This window comes from Pezoporus flaviventris, unplaced genomic scaffold, assembly GCF_033815535.1.
Source record: "Pezoporus flaviventris isolate CSIRO_AGI_PZ_B2104156 unplaced genomic scaffold, CSIRO_AGI_Pfla_v1 ptg000031l, whole genome shotgun sequence".
NCBI lineage: Eukaryota > Metazoa > Chordata > Aves > Psittaciformes > Psittacidae > Pezoporus > Pezoporus flaviventris.
The window spans coordinates 36174857-36201952 of record NW_026892579.1 but is presented as its reverse complement, the minus strand read 5'-3'; the positions used below and the strand labels follow the sequence as shown (position 1 = coordinate 36201952).

At 35.9% G+C, this 27096-nt stretch overlaps 1 protein-coding gene across 1 annotated transcript in view; it reads right to left on the bottom strand.

Annotated features, from left to right (window-relative positions):
• SNTG2 (syntrophin gamma 2) overlaps positions 1–27096 on the bottom strand; it is a 169964-nt gene that overhangs the window by 9542 nt on the left and 133326 nt on the right. The window contains exons 13-15 of the mRNA XM_061461784.1: positions 25782–25853; positions 21147–21356; positions 5607–5699 (exon numbers count right to left, since the gene is read on the bottom strand). Coding sequence (XP_061317768.1) covers positions 5607–5699; positions 21147–21356; positions 25782–25853 — 375 coding nt within the window. The remainder of the gene's footprint in view (positions 1–5606; positions 5700–21146; positions 21357–25781; positions 25854–27096) is intronic.

Here is a 27096-nt window from a genome sequence, read left to right as displayed (position 1 = left end):
AGAAAGAAATTTGATTAAGGACTCTGTTACACACTTTTACCAACTGTAAATTGATGATGGAAGATTATATGAGATAAAGCATTAAGGAAATAAACATAGCACATGATAACAGGCTGGTTGCAGAGCAAATAAAATTAACAACTCTGTGTCATAGTTGAAAGCAAAAGACTATTTATAGTCATTAATTAAATAATCATTTAGAAATCATCTGAAATGTAAATATTTCAATTGCCTATGCAATATCAAAATCACAGAATCACAGAATCCATGGCATTTAGAAAGATCCTTGATGATATCTGTATCTGCTTCACTATGAACATAGTTCTATGCCATATCTTCATCTTTCGTATTTCACCTAGTTCATCTGCATAATATAATAATGTCTTACATAGATATTGCAAAGCTGAATTTACTAATGGGTATAACGTGATTTGAAATCCTAAGCTAAAATAAGCTACAGAAATTCAAAGATATTATTATTGAATGTAGCCTTGCAAACCATAAAAATACTTTTTTACATTACATGGAGAAATATATGAGAATTCTAGGCTTTTTGGTAACCTCTGGGTTTATGCATGACATCTAACTACTGTTGGCAAGTCCTAGATTGACAGGTATGTTTTAGTAGTTATGGTGATACTTCTTAAAGACAAATAATTTTTGAAGACAAATTATTTTTGAAACCAATGTAGTTTTCTATATTTATTTGAATGTTTTCTATTGATCACCTAAGAACATATAAATATAAAAAAATACAAGGTAACAATTTGCACCCAGACCTCCCGCTGATATTTCCTTTGTGACTTAATCTCAATGAAAATTCTATGCACCTGTTGAAATGTTATTTAGTCCCTGGACACTGCTGAAGAAACACAATTTAAATGCTTTGAAGGGGATTTCAAAAGTACACACAGAAAAAAAGTGAGCTATGTCCCATTTTCCAATATACCATATTGCAAAATATTTTTTTTTTATGTAGATCAGTGCTACCAGTGGTCTTGAGACACTACTCATAGTTTTAAAGAAAATGCCCTATGGACAAAAAAGTGTTTGCAGAAGGCACAAAAAGCCTCATTCCATCTCCCTGGTTCCCTGAAGACGTAAACATCATTGACTTTTTAAACAAATACAAGAGATGAAGAAAAACCCAACTATGCTACAGCATGTTGATGGTGCTTAAACTTTACATTCATGAGCAGATTTTAACTGAGTCCAGTCCTAATTAGACCATGCACTAAGTATTCAAAGCTTAAATGAATTTGGATCTAAATAGGATAGATGAATATCCACTATATAACTGCTTGGGTGGAGATGAAAGAACTTAGGAACAATTTAGCAATAATAGGCATTGCTGGAGTAATCATCTCTCTCAACAGTTTACAATGAGTGGAAAAGAAGAGAAGTAGATGGCTCTAGAAGGCAGAAGAAAATGCATACTTTGGGATCCTTTTATCTTGGATGAGCGGCTGGAGGCACAGGATGGAGAAGATGAACCAGCCAAGCCAAGAAGATAAAAAGAAGCTCTATGATCAGATATTAAGCAGCTGCAGGCCACAAGAGTATCTTTGTGATGGGCCCAAAATGGCAAAATGAGTTAAGCCTGGAACAGAACATGTAGGAATGGATGATCCTGGAACAGAAAATGTAGGAAATGAAGTAATTCTTTCAAATAAGTTTAAGAATCCCCTTGAACATCTTGTGTTGTGTTTGCATAGCAAGGTTTTAGTAGTGGGAGAGGCTACAGGGGTGGCTTCTGTAAGAAGCTTCTTGAAGCTTCCCCTATGTCCTATAAAGCCAATGCTAGATGGTTCCAAGACAGACCTGCTGCTGGCCAAGGCTGAGCCCATCAGCAACAGTGGTAGTGCCTCTCGATAAAATATTTAAGAAAGAGAAAGAAAAGCATTCAACCAAACAAAAAAGCCCCAAAGGTAAACAACAAACCGAGGTGGAACAGCAGCTGAAGAGAGGAGTCACAATACATGAGAGAAACAGCTCTGCAGACACCAAGGTCAGTGAGAAAGGAGGGGCAGGAAGCGCTCCAAGTGCCAGAGCAGAGACTCCACTGCAGCTCATGGTAAGGCAGGTTGTCCCTCTGCAACCCATGGCAGAGCAGATCTCCACCTGCAGCCCATGGAGGACCCCATGCTGGAGGAGAAGGATGCCCAAAGGAGGATGTGACCTGTGGGAAGCCTGCACTGGAGCAAGCTCCTGGCAGGACCTGTGGCCCCTGTGGACAAAGGAGCCCATGCTGGAGCGGGTTTGCTGCAGGACTTGTGACCCTGGGGGACCCACACTGAAGCAGACTGTTCCTGAACAGTCTCCCATGGGATGGATCCTACTCTGGAGCTGGGAAGATTGAGGAGTCCTCCTTCTGAGGAGGAGGGAGTGGCAGAGAAAATGAGTGATGAACTGACTGCAGTTCAGGAACTAACATTCCATCATACTTGTCAATCATATTTAAAAAATCATGGCAGTCAGGTGAAGTTCCCGATGACTGGATAAAGGGAAATATAACCCCCATTTTCAAGAAGGGGAATATGGATGACCCGGGGAATTACAGAGCAGTCAGTCTCACCTCTGTGCCTGGCAAAATCTTGGAGCAGATTCTCCTGGAAGGCATGCTAAGGCACATGAAAAACAACAAGGTGCTTGGTGACAGCCAGCATGGCCTCACTAAGGGGAAATCCTGCCTGATCAATTTGGTGGCCTTCTATGATGGGGCTACAGAACTGATGGACAGGGGTAGAGCAGTTGATGTCGTCTACCTGGACTTATGCAAAGCGTTTGACACTGTCCCACATGACATCCTTATCTCTAAATTGGAGCAACATCAATTTGATGGATGGACCACTCGGTGGATAAGGAACTGGCTGGATGGCCGCACACAAAGAGTTGTGGTCAATGGCTCAGTGTCCGGCTGGAGACCAGTAACGAGTGGTGTCCCTCAGGGATCGGTGTTGGGACCAGTCTTGTTCAACATCTTTGTCGCTGACATGGTCAGTGGGATTGAGTGCGCCCTCAGCAAGTTTGCCGATGACACCAAGCTGTGTGGTTCGGTTGATAACGCTGGAGGGAAGAAATGCCATCCAGAGGGACCTTGACATGCTTGTGAGGTGGGCTGATGTCAGCCTTATGAAGCTTAACCATGCCAAGTGCAAGGTCCTACACCTGGGTTGGAGCAATCCCAGGCACAGCTACAGGTTGGGCAAAGAAGAGATTCAGAGCACCCCTGAGGAGAAGGACTTGGGGGTGTTGGTCGATGAGAAAACCAACATGAACCGGCTTCAGCATGCATTTGCAGCCCAGAAAGCCAACGATATCCCGGACTGCATCAAAAGGAGCGTGACCAGCAGGTCGAAGAAGGTGATCCTGCCCCTTTACTCTGCTCTCGTGCGACCTCACTTGGAGTATTGTATACAGTTCTGGTGTCCTCAACGTAAAAAGGACATGGAACTGTTGGAACAAGTCCAGAGAAGGGCCACGAGGATGATCAGGGGACTGGAGCACCTCCTGTATGAAGACAGGCTGAGAAAGTTGGGGCTGTTCAGCCTGGAGAAGAGAAGGCTGTGTGGAGACCTCATAGCAGCCTTCCAGTATCTGAAGGGGGCCTATAGGGATGCTGGAGAGGGACTCTTCATTAGGAACTGTAGTGATAGGACAAGGGGTAATGGGTTAAAACTTAAACAGGGGAAGTTTAGATTGGATATAAGGAGGAAATTCTTTCCTGTTAGAGTGGTGAGGCACTGGAATGGGTTGCCCGGGGAGGTTGTGAATGCTCCATCCCTGGCAGTGCTCAAGGCCAGGTTGGACGAAGCCTTGGGTGATATGGTTTAGTGTGAGGTGTCCCTGCCCATGGCAGGGCGGTTGGAACTAGATGATCTTAAGGTCCTTTCCAACCCTGACTATTCTATGATTCTATGATTCCCCAAACCCCTGTGCCACTGGTGGGGAGAGGTAGAGAAAATTGGGAATAAAGTTAAGACTTGGAAGAAGGGAAGGGTGGGGAGAAGGTGTTTTAAGATTTGGTTTTATTTTATTATTATCCTACTATGATTTTTTTTGTAATAAATTAATTTCTCGAAATTGAGCCTGTTTTGCCCATGATACTAATCTGGGCAAAATGAATGACCTCTGCCTGACCTTATTTCAATTCATAAGCCTTTCAACGTGTTTTTCTCCCCATGTCCAGTTGAGGAGGGGAGTGATAGAGCGGCTTTGGTGGGCACCCGGTGTTTAACCCATCATACTCCTAAGCAAAAGTTCTTACCTTTTTTGTTTCATTATTTCTAATATGAAGGCGCTTTTTATATTATTTCCCAGACTGTAGAAAAGAATATTTTTAATGAGCACATGAGCTGGTTGCCAAAAATTTGAGTTCCAGTCTCAGAGTCCTAGAGCAGACAAGGGACTGGCCTTTATTTTAATAAGTCTGTATGAACACCTGCTGTGGTGTAAGAGCATTCTTTGCATCAGTAGGTGATTTTAATTTGAAATTCATTATCTCAAACAAAAAAATATTTTTTCAGCACAATTTCTGTGTCCCTGATGAACTGTTAATTGCTTGACCGCTTCACCAATCTATTCAGTGGTGCTAGGAAATACTCTGAAAAACCTGTAAGTATGGGGCAACACAGTTATCTCCAGCTGACAATTATCAGAAGTAAGATGAACTGCAGAAACAACCCTCAGTCAGATGCCTCACTCAGGCTTGACGAAGCACCATCTCTCACACAGATTAAATATAAAGGTACTTGTACACACAAAAACTAGATGCTGTGTCGGCTTTTAAAAATTCAGTATGTTTTCTGTTATCTCAGAATGACTGACTGAATTTCTTTAATATATCTTTAAAAAATCCTTTCAGTTTGGAGTTAAAGGCCATATTTCAGATGACAGATCTTCTGCTGTAGAGCTCTATTAATACAGTAACATTTTATGTATGTAAGTTTGCTTCTACTGGCAATAAAATGTATAAATCCATTTATAATAATTTAAATAAAAGTATCACTAGATTATATAGAAAACAGTAGAATTATAGACAGGGTTTAGAAGTTGACATGCATCATAAACTACCCCTGTGGCACTTTATATATAGCCACTGTTTTGCATTATAGGTGATTTTAATATTAAAAATTGACTTTGAAATGCATTTGTTCTTGTTCTGCTTGTTTTAGACATGGCCTACATTTCTTATGATGGAAGAATAATTGAAACTACTTTATATTTGTAGCTTCAAAACAAAATCAGGTGATACTTCATTTCTTTCATTACTGGTAATCTTTTAAAAATCTTGAAGTTTCTTCATTATAAGAAACCAAGTTCTCCGCTAAATATCACCTTTCTTTGCTTTTATTACTTGAAAATTACTTTTTTTATATCTTTCTCCAAAATTTATCTCTACATGCTAAGGCACAACTATAATTATGCCAAACTCACTACATTTCAGTAATGCTGTATAAATAAAAAGTTCACTACTTTTGAGGAAGAAATGTTCATCAACATAAAGAAATGACTGCTATTAATCAACATAAAAATTTATGGTTAATAAGAATTTCAACAATAGTAAAATAAAAAAGAGTTGTGTTTTCTTTCCTTTTAATTCTTACCTTTGTTTTACTGTCAAAACAGGTAAATCCCAGAGCAAAGTCTACTGTGAAACACAGGCTATCCCCTTGCCAACTGCACATATATGTTTTAGACTGGAAAAAAAAAGTTTTTGAAAGAACAACCATCATTACCATTTATCACATAATGTTTTATATAGGTTTTTTTTCTGTGGGAAGACACTCAGATGGCAACACTGGTACTGCTTTATCTTATTGCATTTTAAAATTGTCAAAACCTTCTGTCTGTAAGTCAGTATTAGATCTACCAGCCAGACATTAACTGGAAGTCTTCTTTACTTCAAGTCACTCTTCCACAAAATACATACCATATTCTTGGAAAGCATCCCTTATAAAATACAGCAGAACAATCAAAGCCAAACTGACTATTTAAAACTTTTGGAAAACTGCTTAGATCTGGACTATTAATGACTTCTGACAGAATTTCCAGCATATGTGCAGGTAACAATGCCTAAATGTTTAGTCATTGTGATCAAATTATGAAAAAGCTATCTGCCTACTTGACCTCTCTATCAGTTTTAAACTTTGTAGACAGTCTTTTTTATTTTGCAGTGTTTTTTCATTTGTCAACTTGGTGACATGCCAGTGCAGCACCATGTTAATTAATGCTAAAGTAATTCAATAATAAGAACTAGTCATTATCACTCATTAGTTAGCATTGATACTTGCTAGACACTGATATATATATATAGCAATTCTTTGATTGCCTTTCAGGTTAGAAAGAAAAAGTCTGATTTATTAACAAAACCTAGAAGTTTTATTTAAACTTCTGAATAGGCTTTACAGTAAAAGTCAATTAACATCCTCCTTTACATATGTTTATAATGCTAGCTAAATTGGGTATGTGATGGTATGTGAAAGCACGTGAAAAATTTTCTGCTGCTGATACACTATGAAACAGCTTGATGACATGCACCATTCAGAGTTAATGACAAAAAAGCTCATTGGTTTCAGAATCAGATCAGATCCTGCCTCCACCCTTTCCTCGTCACCCCTTACCACCCATTTTTAAAATTACAACCTTGTGTCTTATGAAATCTATCTTTCTTTTTTTTTTTCTCTTCCAAAGCAGCATTGTTTTGCTCTTATTGATATTTCAGAAACCACGGAGTTACCTCACATTTAGACATTTGTTTACATGAATTTTTCACATTTGAATAGTTTCCTTAAAAAAAAAAAAAAAAGGTTTTAACACAATAATGGCCTAGAAGAGGTTAAAAGCATTTATAAATTTGCTTAAATTGAAAACTGGCATTTTAATTTTTTTTTATAGATTTATGGTACAATCTAGAACTTCTTCATTTAGTAGTTGTAAAGGTTTCCTTGTTTCACTATTAATAAAAACATTTAAGGTTATAATAAAATAAGCATTCCTGAGTTAGAGATATGATATTTTCACAGGGTATTTTAAAGAGTATTGAAAGGGCTGGGAATTAAATTATTAGTACAGATTTGTATTATAATCACCTCAACAATGACAGTTGTATATATTATTTTAGAATAAATGATTTTTCTCACTGGTGTTCAGAGATCATATTATTTGGCATTTAAAAAGATTTCAGTGATTGATATTCAAGAAGAACAATGTTTAACTATCCCTGCATTTTGGTTAGTACATTACGCACCAGTCACAACTTATTCTCCATTATTTTCCAGTTAAAAAGGTTATACTACCTGAGCTCTGATTCAGCAAAGCAATTTTTAAAACGTGTTAAATTAGATTCACTGAATGGGTAAGCATCTACTTGCTAGGCCACAAATGGTGACTACTAAAATGAACTATACACAAATAATTAGCCGGGCGTATTTTACAAATATCCAATATTTGCAAACAATGGCACTGGCTGGCAAATTATTTGCAGACAAGTACTACAGCCAAACAGAATATGGTGCATTTTCACTGTGATAAACATTAAAAATAGATATATAAAGTTTATACTTACAAAATACACTAACAGCAATTTCTTCACAGCAGAATTAGTTTGGGGTTTGCTGTGCAAATTTAAAAGCCTGCCTACAGCATTTTCTCAATAACTTTGAAAAGGTTCTCAGACAGCTTTGCGATAAATACTCCCATCTCCACACATTAACACTACTACAGATCACCGCGCCTTTCTACTCTTGCTTTTGGAATAAGCTTCTCATACACTTGCAATTGTGTGATCGCTCTTGGTTGCCTACAACAACTGTTTACATGGAAGCTTAACACAAGTAAAATAACACTGCATGTTAGCTGGATTGAGAACTCACAGTTTAAGCAACAGAGAGGAGAATAATAGGTTACATAAAAATCCTTCCATACCTATTTGAAATTAGATTTTTCTGTGCTTAGGTCTAATACTAGCTTATCACAAAATACTTGGGGATTATAAGTAGAAGTAGATGAGAATCTACAAGGTTATCACCCTTAAAATATGCACTAAAATATTTTCCAGTCATATAGCTATACCCTAATAACCACGTCAAATTTACATAGGTCATACACATATGAAAATTTGAAACATTAGCAAATGTGATACAGTGACCATCTTTGGCTTGTACTGCGTCAGACAAGATGTAAAAGTTTTTCCAGCTCTAACCTTGGTGATTTTGAACATTATGGGGACATAGACTATGATTTTAAGCCTGATGGGATTCTTCAGTCAAAGCATTAAGAATTAAGCTGTCCAAACGAAGGCATCATGCCTGAACTGCAACAGCTAAGAAATTTGTAGCATGTAGCCTGTGGCCAGCATGACACTATCATGCTAGGACTGAATTGTGAATACATGGAGTACCATGCAATACTAATACCATTATGCACTAATTAGCATTACCTCACATTCTGGCAAAAACATCTTTGACCAGTCCCAAGTACATGTGTTCTCTGCCTATCTTGTCCTGCCTCCACACTGGGTCCCCTTCACCAGAGATCATGTGAGAGTGAGCAAGCCTCTGCTCCAAAGCAGAAGAGGAAGGTTAAAAGCAGTTTTCAGTGTTTCCCTCTTGCTAATGAAATTCCTGCTTCTCCTCAGCAAATCACTTATACAAAGCTGAACTCTTGTCTGCACAGTAACTGCAGGGGACCGAGAATCCTGGAGGGAAGTAAGAAGTGTGAGTAGGGCAGAGAGTTAGCAAATGGAGGGTCCTAGAAGCTAAATTAGGGAAAAGAGTGCCTGCATCCAGGAGCAGGAGGTGTTGCTGCCAGTGTGCAAGTACTCTTCTACTGCAGCCTTCAGAATAAAAGTCCCTAAATTTACCCTAGGACAAGATTTCAGCCCTTTAGCAAGGTCCCATCAGTTGATCAGTAGCTTGTCTTTCACTCCCATCTACAAAACTCTTGACATTTCCATCCTAGCATGATCGTTCAGTTAGCTAACATTGTGAGGCTTGAGAAACTTAGTATTTTTGTTGTTGCTCTTGCTATTCACGTCAATTAATATCTTCCATAACTATGCACATGTCTGCAGAAGGCAATTAGCACTGAAGGTTTGGGTTAATTACCTCTTAATGGAAGAAAACCAGAAAGGATTCTTTTATGTCTATCTTCCATCAGTTTTTACAGTAGGGAGAGGGCAAGGGACAGGTTGCTTCAGTACTCTAAAACAAAGATCAATCTAGGATTCTAACAATGAGAAGAGACTTTACAAAAACGCTCAATGACAGGGCAATTCATTTTAAAACCAACTTTTATGGGAGACAATGTGTTTGTGAACAGATCTGCAGCCTAACAAGAAGGGCTTTAAACTTTGCTTATGGGTATTAGGTAAATAAGTCAAGAAGTGAGTAAATGCTAAAACTGGAGATTGAATGCATGGTGAAAGACTACAAGAGGGACTTTGTAATTGTGACTCAGAAGCAAGAGACAAATAGACCTCAAACATCTGTACAGGGAGAGACAGAGCCTGGGCAGCAAATGGGGAACATTTCATGTGCAGTCACTGCCCTATAACATGGTGGGAAGCATGAAGATTTGGTGGGTAATAGGCACCATTGCAGCCCAGGCACAGGCTGCTTAGGAAAGAGAGGCAAGGAATTAAAAGAGGATCCCTCCTTCTCTTGAGTTGCATTGTATGTATAGGGATCCATGGCCACACAAACCCATAGTATGAAGCCAGAAGGAAGTGAGAATGCTTGTCATATCAGGTCTCTCAGGAAGGATGAAGCCACACATAAGTTTGGTTGATTCAGGGACTGTGCAGCCCAAACGCTTCTAAATAAATCTAGGTATGCAAGAGATTTTTTTGGTAATTGGAATATGAGCTCATTAAACTGCTTTAGCTGGAGGGACTAAATTTTCTTAAGTTCTGTCATAGGTGTCCAATGTAGTGTCTGGATGATTTTTAAGACATAAAATCTTTTAATGTTACTCTAACATGGGATTGTCTTCTGTGCAAGAAATAGAGGCTCCTATTGCATATGTTTTTCAGTAAAATCCTTTAAAGACATGATTATTAATAATGCTTGTCAGTTCAGAAGTTATATTCTGAGATCATCAACAAATATATATACTAAAAAAATACCATTTTACATAAGTTTTAAAGAATCAGGGTGGTCAGTTACTAACTTTTTCAGTCAGTATTCCTAAATTTTCCTCTATTTCTTTGGCAGATAATGTTTCCGAGGAACAAATGAGATTCAGCAATGTTGCTCCTGTAAGAGCAACACAGAAACATGATATAGTGTATATGCCTTTTAATGGAATTTACTTTTATAACTCTAGTGCTGTTCCTAATGCCTTATCAAGCTTACGGTTTCAAATATTCAGTTAATGCAGGGTTATATTGTGGTTAATTATTGTCTTGCATGAATAAAACCCTCTCTTTTCCTCTAACTACAACATACATATGCAATTTATTCATTCATTTTGGACTCAGCTATGTTCCACTGAGAGGAAATCCTAGTGTTTTTAATCAGCCAAAACACAGAAATAAATACTGGGCTTCTATTCGAAATGAATAAAAGTTTGGCATGTAGATGATTTTGCTTGTTTATTTTCTACAAAGCAATTGGAAATTAGACAATACCGTTACACTTTACTGCTTAAACTACATATTTCCCCTGCTCCTCTGTCAACTAGATATGTATATACATTTCCTCTAAAATGGATTGTCAAGGTTTATTACATGTAAACGGGAACACTGCCACTACTTCTTCCTACACTCATGTTATAGAATTCAACACATACTTTCTAAAAATAAATGATAAAAATAACTAGACAGCAAAGCATATGGGCAAGAACCATACCCATATCCACATGCATACTGTATACAGATCACACACTGCATTCATATTATTCACTTGTTCACTTTAAGTTAAAATATGTGCTATGCCTCCGTGAAGAAATAGTATGCCATCAATATAATAAATGCTAAAATCTAAACAAAACACTGACTTTTCTGAGAACAAAAGAGTATTTCTATTGAAATTAAATTAGCATTATTTTATTGATCTAATGAAGATAGTTTTGGAAGAAACAAGTCATTCCTTTTACATGTAAAATAGCACAACTGATGAGAACACAGTTTTATTTGGTCAGTAAAAACAGTACCTACTTCATATATTATAAAAAAGCCATCATCATCTGGTTCTGGTCATTGCTCTTTTTTATAGTTCACTACCAAGGAATATAATAACAACAATGCACGTGTTTAGTGTGTTTAATTTAGCGATGACCCCCAAATCTATTAAAGTTAATTAACAGCAAATGTCTTTTGAGTTACTCAAGATTTATCTGTTGTCATTCAGTGTAAAAAAGAAAAAAAAAAAGCTTGACCATATGCAGATTAAAATTAAGTGACTAAAAATCTCAAACAGAGCAACTAAAAATATCCCGAACTGAGCACTTTTCCCTATTAGAAAAAGTTGACTTTTCACCAAAGTCTATAATGTCACGAAGACTTAAGAAAGCAAACTGTATACAAATGAGTAGGATAGTGGGATTCTAATGGGCTAAATGTATATGAAGTGATTTGTCATTCTCTATTAAACTGGAGATTAACATAATAACTGAATTTAATTCTTGAGTTTTCCCTAGAAATCAATTACTGGTTAACATTTCAGTCATACCGACTGAAGACTCCAGGCTTGCCAATTTAATTGATGAAGTTTTAATATCATCCAAATATCACTGACCCTTGTTCTTCCTTGATTCTGAGACCAAATCCCTCTTAATGGTTTTTTTTTAGTCTTTTTGTCAGTGTTGGCATGTGTAAGAAAATGGCAGGCAGTCTGCAGGACTTGTCAGAGGAACTTAAATGACTGAAACAGAGGAGGACTTAAATGATGTGCTCTTTTAAAATACATTAGAAATCAAATACTGCAGAACAGCTTTTAAGATACACTGACAGTAAAAAAAAAAAAAAAAAGATATTTCAACAGCAGACAGTTTTGAACATAGATTCTTGCATTAAGACTTTATACAGTAGCTTTTTACATGTTACTAAATCATACAGGAGTGACAGAAGTAAGGTTTCTTAATGTACCCAATGTATTTACCAAAGCACAGAATTTGGTAAAAGCCTTAATACAGGACCATACAGGTCAAGAATGAGCTTTTTTGAAAATTCCACTTTTAGCATCCTCTGAGTAGCATGTGGAGATGATAAGAGCAACCAGAGTTGTTATGGTTGTACTAAGAAATATATCTCAGCCCACATACAGAGGGTGCACTAGGAGGCATACAAAATTAAACCCCTTAATTCTGAAGACAGTCTGCAAAATCTTCTTTAACAGTTTTTTCTTTTTGCATAGAACTACTTGTGCTGAACAGGAGTACTTTTCAAACTCTTTGAAATTCCAAAGTAATGAAAAAATGCACATACTTTTCTCATATTTTAGAATTACCATACTTTAAAATTCTGATTGTTATTTTAGGATAAAACATCTTATATATCACCCTTTTTTTTTTTTTTTTTTAAAGCAGAACTTCTAGAAGACATTTGTGAAGTACATTGAAAGCATTCTGACTTGGAACCCACATTACATATGACCAAATGAAATGACAGTGAAATCTGACATTCATCACAAGAGTTTTCAGAAAGTTCATCCCGGACAGACTTCTGAAACTCAGGTGTATTTCTGTTACAGATAACTGTGCAAAAGGATCAATGAAATAATTTATGTGAGAGAAATCAAATGAATACCATCTTCACCTAAAAAATGTGGCAGATCCACTCATTTGGTCATAATGTTAAGGAATTAATCATGTCAAAATTAAAAGGTTATAGAACTGTGATAATCAGGGATAGACACAATTAAAACCATCTTGCTGAAACAAACCACATCTGATTAAAAATCTTGTACATTAAGTTCTGCAGTTTCTGCAGTTGAAGGCAATTCATCTTAATGACCTAAAATGACTCTTTTTCTACATTCTTGACTGGATATTAGTATAGACAATTATATTCTCTTGCAAAAGGTGGAGTTTTCAAGAAGATGTTATAGGGCTTTATTTTTAAACATAGATGTATATCTGTGGCTCAGCATATACTTATGCAAGGGACACACTGGCACTAGAAGTATTTCAACAGCCTCAAACAATGGCTCATTACACTTCCACCAAACTTCAAAGAAAATGTCTATTGATTTCAGTATAAGCGGTGCTAGCTCAGTGCTTAACCCTTTAGAAAAATAACACTTATGCTTAATATGTTCATGTTTTAAATACTGGCTTTCTCAGGATACTGCTATGCTTGAAACTTTTGCCTTTTGATCACCTATTACAATCTGAACCACACTCATAAGTAGAATTCCTGCCACACAAGAGCTGGTCTAACTGAACTAAATATCTAACTGATCTAATCAAGATTGCAAGCGACATTATTGCAGCTAACAGCAAAAATTGTTGTCTTAGTAGAGCTCTCATATAACAGACTGCCTTTTCAGAAAACTTCACCATAAGAGGGATTAAGCATTAAACCACTGTCACAGAGAGATTAGGGACACATGCACACGTGCCTGAAGCAAATGTTCATTTGCAGGCAACTGTGTTCCTGTAGAAAGATTGACAGGCCAACTAATTTCTCCTAAACTGTTATAGGTTCAGCTATTACTTGGCAAGATGAGCAGATAAATTCAGTTACAGATGCCTACTGCCGTCCATGACATTCTCTCTATAATACAAACCTATAGTTAATGTAAAACTGATCGAAGAAAGGCAACTTGCTACCTCGTGTGCTGAACAGGCAGACTATGGCTTAAAATGGTTGTAGGAAAAGGCAGTGAGGGAAATGGAAGTCAGAGGAAAAAATGAAACACCAGCAATTTAGCAGTGGTTATTCTCTAGCAGTGAAAATTCAACATGAATTCTTAAGCCTTGGTTTACAAGAGGCAAGGATTGTCCTTCCTCATCTCTGCGCCTGAGCAGCAGCTTTGTGGGCTTGTAGCAACTCATTTTTCCATAAAAAAAAAGCAAGATACAACAGTGGCTTGAATGTTTAGCAGTTTCCTACCTGTAGATTGTCCCAGGTGTAAATGCATATACCTAAGGCAGATACATATGGTTCTCAGTATCTTTCTTTGTGTTGGAGAATGGTGGAGTTTTTTCATCAGTGTGAAAAGGAATTAGAATCTAATAGCATTTCTAAAGATGACCAGTTAAATTGGAATTGTAATAAGCTTTCTGTACATAATGAAAACCATCTAAAACTTAATTGTGTGATTAAACTGAGTTATTCTGGTAACAAACTGATAAGTATCTTTTAATGACCCTATAAATCAAACCTGATCTAAATGCTTTTTAATACCCCACCTGAATTTAAGGAGGATATTCCCTTTGCTTATTTGTTTGTCTCAGAAATTGGTTCTGAAATTAGCATATTGTGTTGTTTCCATTATTAACGTGATTCCTATACATAATTCTGTTGCATATATGCTTTGTCATCATCGTGGAAGACAAAAATAAGATAGCATTGTTAATTGTATTTAGCATTTCTATATTTCAAATCTACTACTTGGAGTTCATAAGGATTACACTGTGATCAACCAATCCTGTTATCCTCTCAGATTAACATGAAGAATTAACAGATTCATAAACTAGAAACAACAATTACATCTTATTCAGACTGCCTAATTTCTGCTAGATTTTGTTTATTTAGGTGGACTTTTTTTTTTTGCTCTGTCTCAGAAGGTGATTTAGACTGTCATTTCTCAAGCACTGCTTAATTCCGAGATGCCTAGAAACAATGAGTGTGTGTGTTTTGGCTGCAGAGTTATTGAGAAAGTCTTCTGAGCATCTCAGAAATCAGGTATTTCGAAGAGTTAGGTTAGCTGTGAACACAAAGATGACCGGAAAGATACCTAATCTCTGCCCAAGTCCTAGTGTGCACACATTCTCTGATTTACTCTGATCATATCTAACTTGAGTTATAGCAAGATTAATTCAAAATGCCACTGGAAAATGATGAGAAAACAGCTTTTGTGTAGTGTTCTGGAAAGGAAACCCAGGAACTAAACTTTTCTTAGGCTGCCTCAATCTGAACATCACAAAACTGTTTCGTCAATTTTCTATAAATACAAAATCTTCAATAGCACGTGTAACTTTCATGCTAAGAAATAGCTTCAGGTGGGCTTAATTCCACACTTCTTTGCAGATTGTCCACCCTACAGTGGGAATGCAAGGAATACATGTCACTGACTAGTGCATATTGCTGTTTATATGCTCAGGTGAGACAAGCTCAGTGGCTTGTTGAGCACTCAACTTCAAGCACATGTACAGGAATGTAGCTAAAATATGCATTTATGTTCAGTGGCAAAAAAATTGCTTAGAAGCCATTTGAACTCTTATATAAAGGAATTTTTCCAGCTGGTTCCTAATTTTGAAATCATGAGTTTATTATTATCTCCATTGGACTGAGAATAAGCAGCCAAATAAATAAATAAATTTTTTCTCTTTCTGGAGGTACTCAAAATGTGGGGGCTATTTATACATTTAATGTGGTGAAAATGTAGGTTTTTAACATAAAAGTGCATTTTTACACAGTCCTTTCTGATCTCTCATTGTGATTTTACATACCATAGGAACATGCTGGAGATTTACTTTTCATGTTATAAACCAAGTATTGCTTATGACAGGTTAGGAAGTAGTACGTATGCATACAGTCACTACTACATTGATAATTTTTATGCAATATAGTCAACTGAATGCTTTTAAAGGAAAATTATGAGAAATATTATGAAAAATACTGCTTTCCTGGAAAGGTTATTGAAATCAGCTGGAAGCAATCAATTCACTTCTGTAAGCTTTCAATTAGTTCTGGTAAACCCTTCAGAGGATTTTTAACAAAAAATGAAGTAACAGTCCAGAACAAATAGCAAGTGGTCATAGGAATGAGGAGACTATTTCCTGCACTGTGAAGTAGGGATAAGAGGGCAGGATTACATGTTAAAAATAGAAATCTTTACTAGAAAAACAAGAGGTGAAAATCAAATCCTGACAACAGCATGGATACTGGAAGGCTTTGCACAATAAACAATATATGTTTCACAGAAAACATACAGATGAGAATATTATTAATGGGTTAGAAATTAATTAAAATTGATGACCTGGTAAAATCTATGACAAGATACTACAAGGAAATTAAAAAGATGAATAGAAGAGAGAATATAAAAAAGTAACTAGGATCATAACATCGGAGATAGTCCATCAAGCAAAAAATGGAAAGTCATAAAATGTTGAGCAAAGGATATAGTGTAAACCATGTCTTCAAAATAACTATGTAATTTTGTTTTGGTTTAATCATCAATAATATGGTTGCAGACTCAGGCACTTCATATAGGTCATCCTGAAGAACATACAGTGTATAGAGGGAAACGCTAATGTCTCAAACAGGAATATGGTGAACTAAGGATACTGTAAAGTATGTTACTCTCATGTCAGTCATCTTTTGTTAAGTGTGGAACACTGCTTAAGCTCACAGATAAAAACAGAGATTGGATGGACATATCAACATGAAAAAGGAATTCATTGTTGCTTACAAACAAAACCAAAATGTATTACTTGCATTTGTTTTAATAATTGTTTCTTTTGTTAGGAATTTTAATCATGGTGTTTTAGCAGCACAATATTTGTGGAAACAAAATTGAAAGCTTCATGTGGGAATTATATATAAAAAAAGCTCCAGGTCTGCATGCAAAATTATTCACAGTATTTATTTTTGCATTTATCCTGGAACAGCTATAATCAGCAATTCTGAGCCACATTGAACAGTCTGATTTGTATGATCTGCATCAAGAATCTGACTATACAGAATGGTTCATTGTTAACTCTTAGGAAAATGACTAAATGCTAAAAATAAATACAAAAAAGATGAAAGACATACAGAAGCAGATTTGTGTTAACTGAAACATAAAGAGGGAAAACATAGGATAATTACATTGCACATTTATGTTCACTGTAAACCGGCTTTGGATTTCCAATAATGTTCACATGACATGGATTTAAGTGAAATATTATTACAACATCTGTGATTTTTATTTTCAATGTATATTCTTCACAGGAGGAATTTGTAGCATTCCGAGATCATGAATTTTATTGATAACATTTCTCTGAGCACAATACATTCATATCCCTGTCCTCAACAAATATATTTTATATATTTATTTCCAGGGTTTATTTTTCTGTGAACATCAGTCATTGAGTTACAGAACAAAGTAGAAGTACTTAAATTTAGGCACAGCAAAACTTCTTGATTATTCTGTTTTGACTGAGTGAAGTCCAACATCTGAACTTTTTTAATTTTTACAGTAAGTTATATTAAACAATCCTTTTTTACAAGCAATGTAAATGGTTTCATGAAACTAGGCTATTCAGCTGTATGGGAACTGGAAAGAGCTTGCAGCATCTGCATCACAGCTGGAAGCACAAAGGGAAAACTTTCTTCTGTGTTTAGAAATTGCTAGGTAAATGAGGAGAGTATGTAACCATGTCTCCTTACATCAAGTGTAGGCACTTTAGATGCTGCAGTACATGACTGTCCCCCTGCATGCTTTTTTCAGTCTTCTGAGAGCTCTTTCATCTAGTGAAGCAAGACTCAACCTCTCTGTCTTCTGCCACACATGTAATAAGTACAAAGATTCAAAATGCAAAAACAGTCTCTTTTTTACAGCTGACAGTAAAATGCATTACTGTTAATATTTCCTCTGCTCCCTACCAAACACTGCTCAAATATCCTCCTCTTATCCTTCTGTTGAACAAGCTTGAAGACCCAAAAGATCCAAATCATCCTACTGAGATGTTTCTGCATTAATTTAACTATCATATCCAAATCTCACATGAGTCAAGATAATTTTTTTTGGAAATTATAGTTTGAGGAGAGGGAAGAATACTGATAAAGTAACTTTAAAAAGACAACATTGAAAAACATGGAATAAAAGCCCATAATACTAAGATTACCCTGAAGAGTCAAAGAACTGGTAAGAGAGCTGGCAAATGTGCTTGCCTTTTATTTTTGAAGACCATCTACACTGTAAAACAACTTTGAAAAAAAGAAAAGAAGAAGAAAAATTACTTAATGTAATCATCATTAATTAATCTTGCACTGTTTAGGATGCTCCAAGTGAGACAGAGAGGCTTGCTCAAATTTGTGGGAGATGATTGAAATTCTAGTTATGACTGGAAGGTCTTCACTGCCTATCCTCCACTGCAATGCTGACTTTAATTACCAGCCTCATGGAAATACTTTTTAATGCACTTCTTTCATGTCACAACTGCCTTCCTAGTTCTATTGCATTGTTATTGCTCCCATCTGTCCAAATTATGCTATTGAGACTACCATATATTTTATAGGAATAACATATGTATATATATAGCACGTAAGTTTGCTTGCTGTCGTTGTTTGTAAATAGACTCATTTCATCAGGATCACTGAATTTCACGGTTTCTTGGTACACTCCTTTTTTAAGCATTTGCAGCTTGAAATACAGCTTTAATCATAGAATCATAGAATAGTTAGGGTTGGAAAAGACCTTAAGATCATCAGGTTCCACCCCCCCTGCCATGGGCAGGGACAATTCACACTAAGATAGCTGAAAGGAGAATGATATTGTGAGGGGGATATCCTCCTGCTTTATTGCATTCTTTCTGTCATTTAATGCTGCTGCCTTTTTCAGAAGAGATGTATTAAAAAAAATCACATAACACAGGCAGCAAAAATGCAAAAGCACCATTGCATCTTAATATTTCTTTTTATAAACTGTGTAAAGACAGGATCTTCCCAGAAATACAACTCTTATAGAAACACCAAACACAAAGAATGTGTACAGGGTAAGGTTAACAATGATTCTGTCAAAGCAAAGATCCTAATGACCCTTAACAGTAAACAGAATCAAGCCACATGTAAATAAGAATGGTTGAAATGCCACAGTGCAACCCAACACATACCATGAATCTTGCCCAATCACTTATGAATAAAAGTTACATTCCAACTGCAATTATGGTCCTTCTCCAGAAGAAAGAATTTTTTATAGACAATCTCACCTACTGGTGACAACCTTCAATTTACTGGATACCAAAATGCCGTTTCTTTTTCTATGGCTTAAAATAATCTATGTAATGTTAAATTGCACCTCATTCATGCTGTTCTTGATATCCTTCTGAAAAGAAGGTAATTCAAAGCAGAATTTATATTTTGAAGAAAGAAAGAAAATAGAGGAGTCAAAAGATTTTTCACTGCTGGAGAGTGACCACAGCACTTTGCATCCAACTGACAGAGCGAGTTACAACAAACTTGAAAGTATGCAACTGAGTGAGAGAAAATTAAGATATGGGAACACACACATGGAGACTTAAACACTGTAATCAGGTTTTTAACCTAATACCTTTCCTGGAAGTATCAGACTGGTTAAACCACAACTAGAAGAAATATTAATGTCTTCTGTGCGATACAGGTCTAGAGGGCTGATGGATTGAAAGGACAAGAGATCATTCCAGAAGCAAAGAATTGTTCCTTGATTTTAAGATTGTTAGGAGGGAAAGGAACAAATGCTAAGTTTTAACAATTAATACTTCAGAAATCAAACCATATATAGATCCAGATAATCTCCCTTTGTTATACTTAATTTTCATAGAATCATAGAATGATTTGAGTTGGGATGGACATTGAAGATTATCTAGTTCCAACCTTCCTGTTTTTTTTATATGGATAATAGATAGGACAATTGAGCGGCTGCTCAAACAGTCGGATCATAATTTTTGAAGAGTTCATGTGAGAAAACACTTTATGCATACTCACTATGCATTATTAGCCCCTCCCTGATGCTCAGCAATTAATTTTTTTTTTCTGAAGAACTGCATCCCAAAAGAGCAGGAGCAACAGCATCACCATTACAAAATCTTTTTTGTTACTTTAGCAGCCTGAAGAGACAATTGGAAGGGTTCTAAAGAAGCACCTGCAAACCTTGTTAGAATCCCAGAGACTCTGAAATCTAGAAGAGCAGATTTAATACCTGTGCTACGACTCCTGCACCTTGCAAGCTGTGCTAATGCAATGCTGTGATTTAGTCCTCTTACTACTGCAAACACCTTTATGAGGTCCCTGCAAACCCACATATATCAGATAAAGCTTGCATTTATGCTTAAACTGTGTAAATGTTTTTAATTGGAAAAGGCCTATACTCTTTATGCATGTATTCCCATACCACAGGTCCAGTTCACTTGGGAGTATGGATCTTGATGTTCAGCAAGTAACTTCTTTATATAACAGTATAGAGGTGCTTTAAGCTGCAACTTAAATAAAAATCAATTTACCTTCTCTGTCTTCATGCCATAAAATATCTCATTTAGAATAAAGTATCTAGTTTATGAGAAGCGCATTGTTCGGACTCCGCTCACTGATTCTAATGGGCACTTAGCTACCACCATGCTAATAGACACCTGCATTTAGAAAACTATACCAGAAAACTTGATCTTAAATTTGAAACCACCTAATGGGAAATGCACCCTCAGATCTGAGAAAATAATTGACTTGAGAATTTTACTAGCCAGGAGAAAGTAATGATATGCTGTTTAATTTTGAGAATTTAAGACTATCACAAATGTTCATTTTTATGCTTAGTCTTCAGAATTTTCCAGTGTTAACAAGGACAATCCCAATTGACAATTAACAATGTAAGAGCAAAATATTTCTTCAGTGAGAATAGAAACATTATGTAAAACATAACATATTTACCTTATGTGAATGAAAAATAAGCTTTCTGATAGAAAAATGTTCAGGGTAGACTAAATAATCTCTGCAGAATCTGCTTTCCCGTAGTAAAACGTATTAATTATCAGTTTGTGATAATCAAGACCAACTTACACTTTACTACTTCCAATTTTCTAACTGTCCTACCATGTTCACAGACTTACTACATGGTCACTGACATACAAATACTGACGTGATGATGCAGCTTTCAGAAGCCTTGGGTGTATTAACATGTACTGAGGTCCTTAGTCACGGGGCACATCAATCTGATGCAAGTATTAAACATACTATTCATCTAAAAATTTGTTATACTTTTTTAACTGATGAAATGGCTCCAGGATTTAAATTATTCATTACTTACCCCTGTTCTTTGAACTTCCAAGAAAATCGCTCTTTGAAATGATTTCTCCCACACTGCCAATTCGCTGCCCAGCTCTACATTGAAATAATGACTCTTGCCATGTCCAACCGTAACACTGAAGCAATACGGCCTCTGGTCTTCAAGATCAAAGTCCTGATGAATACCTAAATACAAGTTTGCTTGTAGCCAGCAATCGTCAGCAAGCCAGAGCTGAAAGACATATTTCAGTATATGATTCTTCATCTAGCAAAAACAGTTAAAGCAACATTGTCTTTCTGTAAGTAAGGGGTACTAAGATACGTTATGTCATTATGCTTGTAATTACTTTGTACAAATGTTCTGAAAATTAAGTAATAATTTCACAGACAACTTATCTCTTTTGTTCTTATTCACTTTACCCTGTGTCATATAATCCAAGCTACTTGTGCAGTTTCAAAATACAAAGTTACCTAAGCAATATATGCATAATTTAAAAAGAGTTCGTAAAACACTATATTGTTTACAGTGAAAAGAAAAGAAATCCCTGAATTGTCTGAACTCAGTTCAAGAGTTGTGTAGCAGCTTTACAGAAGAATATAACTACTCCATTGTAACTGGGTTCCAATATGTTAAACACTAGGGAATGCATTAATTTATCAAGCACTGAAGGGCTAATTCTGGAAATGATAATGTGAGCTTTCAAATGCCCCCTAAAAGCTGCCAGTGCTGCTCAGCAACTACAAGCGAAGTGAAGTGAGATCCTACCAACACCTTCAAGATGAAAAGAAACTTCATAGTAGTCTTTTATAATTATCCCTGTAACAGAATGTTTTGTAAATGAAAACAAATTGTGACCAGAAACTTTCCAAGACTTCATTGACTATCATACATGTAGACAAAAATAAAATTAAATAAAAAAAAAATGCAAACATATCTGTGTACTTTCAGATGGGAACTGAAAATATTGCTTGTCCTGGTCAATTACTGAAAACATAAACTAGCAAATATAACATTCTGCAATTTACCCAAGTCAACCAAGTTAACTGTAAACTAAGGATGTTTTGCGGGGCACCTCAGAAGCAGCCACCAAAATGTAAACAGTACTTTGTTGTTAAAAATGGCTCTACAGCTATCCGAGAACAGTCTTCAAGGAATTCAAAACTTGTTTTACGATGCTCCTTTAGACTGCTGAAAGTGAAGTGGAACGAAATACCTATACATAATCTGATGCTCAGCAGCTATGGAGTGACAGGTTTTACATCTGTATCTGCTTCACAACTCAATGCCGCTCATTCTGGCTTGCAGAGTATTATATTAATATCTTTACTTTGTGTGTGAAAATGAGACGTGTGAAAATACCAAGTAATAAAACAAAATCAAATGATTTTAAGACAGGTGGCTTTTAAAAATGTATCTAGTATTCTAACCCCTGAAAAATACAGGTTTTCAGTAACAGTTTCAGTGAATATATAGTATGAGGCAAGGTACAGGAAGAAACATATGTGACAAAAGTGATTATGGTTTCAGTCATCTGTTTGTTACTACTAAACGTCCATGAATAAGCTACAGCATGAGATATATGCATGATTGTGTATGCAAGTGTGTACCTATATGCATGTATACACACACACAAATCTAAAACATAGCAAACATTTTGTTTTAAAATGTAATTTCCATATTGGATTTATTGGATTCTTATTTTTCATGTCTAACTATTGTGTCATAATAAACACAGATGACAAGGTGTGTAACAGATGCACCTCTCCTTAAAACCCACCTTTTGTGGAAAGATTCAATAGCAGTCTCCACCACAGCTTTGCACTAGTTCTAACTAGCTTCTGAAACTACTTAGGAATACTCTTCCCAAATGGCAGTTTTTACGACGTAAACTCCATCTTTCAGTCTCCAGTGTACAAATCCTAACTGCTTAGGATTTATTCCTATCTTTTTGGATTTGCTCAGTTTGCCTCACTGTCATTTATGCCAAAGAATCAACAGAAAAGAGGTTAAAGAGTTGAATTTGAGGTTTTGCACTTTAACTAATGTATTCATGAAGACTGGCAATTAAGCATTCATTTGTTAAAATGTCAAGAACATTAAAGAGTTGAATCCTGGGTAGTTTATTTCCCACTGCTTTTTGTCAATGAAAAAGTAGCACAGTATTTGCTTTAAGGATAGATTGAAAATATGAGAATATGCAAGGAAGGACTGAGTTTTAAAGCAGTAGCAGCATTTAAAGAAAAAAAAAATCCAAAACTCAAACCACAGCAAAATCTTTTCAAGAGACACAATGAGTTTATATTTCATTGTTGTCTGACTTATTTATCAGAAGAAAGTAAATTTTAAAATAGATTAATGGACAGAACCTCCCCCTTCCACCTCAACCCATTCCCACTCAATGATTGCAGGTTTACAACAGAATAAGAACAGGTAGTGATGAGCTGCAAAACTGGCAGCTGACATCAGCAGAACCTCTTATAGCAGCTTGTTAAAGGGACTGATAACTCCCTAAAATGCAGATGTAGGCTCATTTGAGAGATATTTTTTTGTAGATTTCTATCAAATTCCCTGTGCTCCTTGATCCGCTCTCTGTTGGTTGTGTGCTCCTTTTTCTGTCGGCTGTAACTTCATCACATTTTCAGTTTTTTTTTTTTTTATTTAGTTTTTGAATCAGTCAAAAAAACTGGTGCAGAAAGCATGCCCGTGTTTCTGTAAGTCAGTTTGGGACAATAAGTTTGAGCAATCAGGACACAGAACCCCCTGTCACCCCATTTTTTGAAGAATTTGGATGTTTAGGGCTACAGAGAACTCCTTGCTATGGTGAACAGGGCAATAAAGGAGAATGGAGTGTTATTATTAGGTCTATGAATTCTTTGTTTGTTTCCTTTTTTTTTTTTTCTTTCTGTAAATTGTACTGAATAACTATGTTGAATCCGGAAGAAAACCCAACCCAAAAAACTTAATCTGTTCTCCTTTGGTGCAATGTTAGGTCAGGATCTGTACAGGTAACAGAGCAACAGCCTTCCCTCTCCACATTAGTACAGGGTTGAAGGATGAACAGCAGAGAGGACAGCAGCTGGTGAGAAATAAAGCTGCTTTGTAATTTTTCAGCGAAAACAGCATTTTATCTGTGTGATAAACACATAAATGTATTGGCTTTCGCAAGTCATAGGTGTGGTTATGTGGATATAACTGACCAGTTTACAATAACAGAAACAAATCTCGCTAAAGACGCAAGATTAGACAACAAGTTAAAAAGGGCCAGAACTCTAGAGCAAAATGGAGTCACACAGCAAAAGAATTTGTAAAGGTAAAAGAAAGAGGGGGGGGGCTTGATATAAGAAAAGCTAGTGCCTGAAAATCATAGTTAAAGTACTTTTTAGCTTAACTGAGGTTGTGGAAAGAGAACAATATTTATGTTGTAAGTCTGTGGAATGTAGTGGCTGCACTAAACATGAGTTAATTGTTTCACACTAGTCTTCTAAGTATCTTTAGTTTTAAAGAACAACGCTTGTGTTGTAAGTCTGTGGTGAGATAACAGGATTTAGTGGTCCCACTAAACATGAACGACTTATTTCACACCATCCTTCTACTTATCAGTTAATTTAGAGACAGAGCCTCTCAAACATCTGCCAGCTTGGGATACCCCTTGTCTGCCCATCCTGCAATAAATTTTGCAGGAAAGTCACACTGTTTTAAATCATTGCTAGTTATCAGAATTACAGATATGGCTGGTTTCAGCTAGTTGTGTGATTATTGGGGCGTCCAACTGTGCCAAAGGTGAAATGTACACTGTGAGGAAGACTGCTTACTTCATCTTGAAGACCCTTGAAGACCCCTAAAGACCCCTACTCACAAGAGGAAGACTGCTCACTTCATCCTCAAGACCCCTGCTCACAATCACCCGAGAGCAGTGCACAGATGCCAAGAGGAGGGGACTTGCGATAATAAGTTCCAGGAGCTAGTTATAATATTCCCTGCCTATATGCAGGAATTACGAATATGCATGCAACTAATATAATAGTGAGATACAACTTATTAGAAAATATCTTCTGTAAGTCAATTCTTTAAACAGACTACTAAGGTTTTGACCAAAATCCTTTCATGGACCAAGTTAAACAGAAAGCATGACGCTGTCTCTAGGTGGTGGAATATAATGAAGAATTCTGTAGTACACAAATACACCATGTTATCCTTTGCAAGGTCAAACCCACTATAATATTTGGAAATTACACGTGATCTGAAAAGGACATAATTTAATACTTCTAATTACTGAAATTACTAAAGTATCTTTGTATAGATCAGGAATTACAGTAATAGCAATCTTCATCACATTCACTGAAAAATCTGACCCACTAAGAAAAATGTGATATCCAGCTTCATTATGCTTAGCTGATGCCTTTATACAACCAGCTGTAATATTGACAATTTTCTTCAAAATGGAAGCATTTTAGTAACTTGCGGACTTGGAGCTTAGTCCATTTTCTCATCCTTAGATAGCTAATGCACTAGCAATTCCAAATACTTTTTTTTAACAACAGATGCCCTATTTGAATGTTACCTGCTCCTAGTTAAGATTAACTTGAGTTTACAATTAACAGAAAAAGGCAAGCTTTCTTTACTAAATAATATCATTGTAATTGTTAGGAAACCTACCTTGTGAATTTTAAATAGAACCTCACAGAGGTTATAGATTTTTTCAGCTCGTACCCAGTCTAGTGTGCTTACCTACAATATCAAAAGAAAACAATAGGAACACATTCATTACGCTAAAATCATGTACAGATAAAAAAATATAAATATTTCACCCATCATTGTTCTATGGATGTTCTAAGTATAATATAGGCAAATTACTATATTTAATATCCACCATTTAGAAAAGACTGTCAAACAGCATTCAATTTTTACAGAAACAGCATCTACAGGAGTCTTACTATAATTAGATGATTTTCTTTAGAAGATATTTAATTGATTTTTTCCCATTATTACTATAGTATGATGGAAACATCTTTGTAATCTCTTTGACGAGTTATATATTTATTTTCCAGTATGCTAGCACAGAAAAACCAGAGTATCAAACCCAGTCATACAATCTTACAATCTTACAAAAATCTTACAATCAAAAGACCAAGATGTCTTCCTAATTTCATATTTGAGTTTACATACACTAAGGCACCAATATCTTAATCTTTATACTAGAAACTGAAAAGGGCGGTGATTGCAAAATTTGAATTTAAGAGTGTAAACTGTGTGCTTAATAATGGATATAAAAAACAGTTTTGCTTTTCTTTTGATTTCGTTACTGTATCCTGTTGACATGATAGGCTGCTAAAATTTAATGGTTAGAACATTTGAAGTTTCCCCTAAATTCTAGTTCACGATATAACGTCATACCTGTTTTCTTTTAAAAACAGAACCTAGCCTATGTTGTTCCATAAGAAAAATACAAGGGGAATATACATTATTTTGCTTGCATATTTTTGAGCAAAATTGTAGCTCTCAGTGAATGCACAGGAATGGTTGCATATGTGAAGAACGTGACTAAATTGTAACTCTGAGGCTTTTAACACATGGGTATAAGTGTTTTGGTGACTCTAAGAGCAACTGGAATACTACAGCACATGCAGCTTTTTCCTGTTACTGCTGCCTACCAAAATGAAGAAAACAGAAAAAATAAATTATTTAGCTAAAGCAAAATTAGGCTGTAAAACATCTGGCTTCTGTGGATGAAAATTAACTAGGAAATACTATGACATTCAGTATCATGTTCTTTTTCTCTGTATTCACAGTGTCACATTGTTCACCTATAATAATCTTGTTCCTGATGTTTTGCATGAAGATCAAGATGGGCTTTTTTTTTTAAATTTATTTTTAAAGTTGAATTTCCAGGTCCTTGTAGATTCTAAACCATTAATCAAAATTATAATAAAATGCTGAAAATCTAAACCAGCACAGCACTTAGGAGCAGACT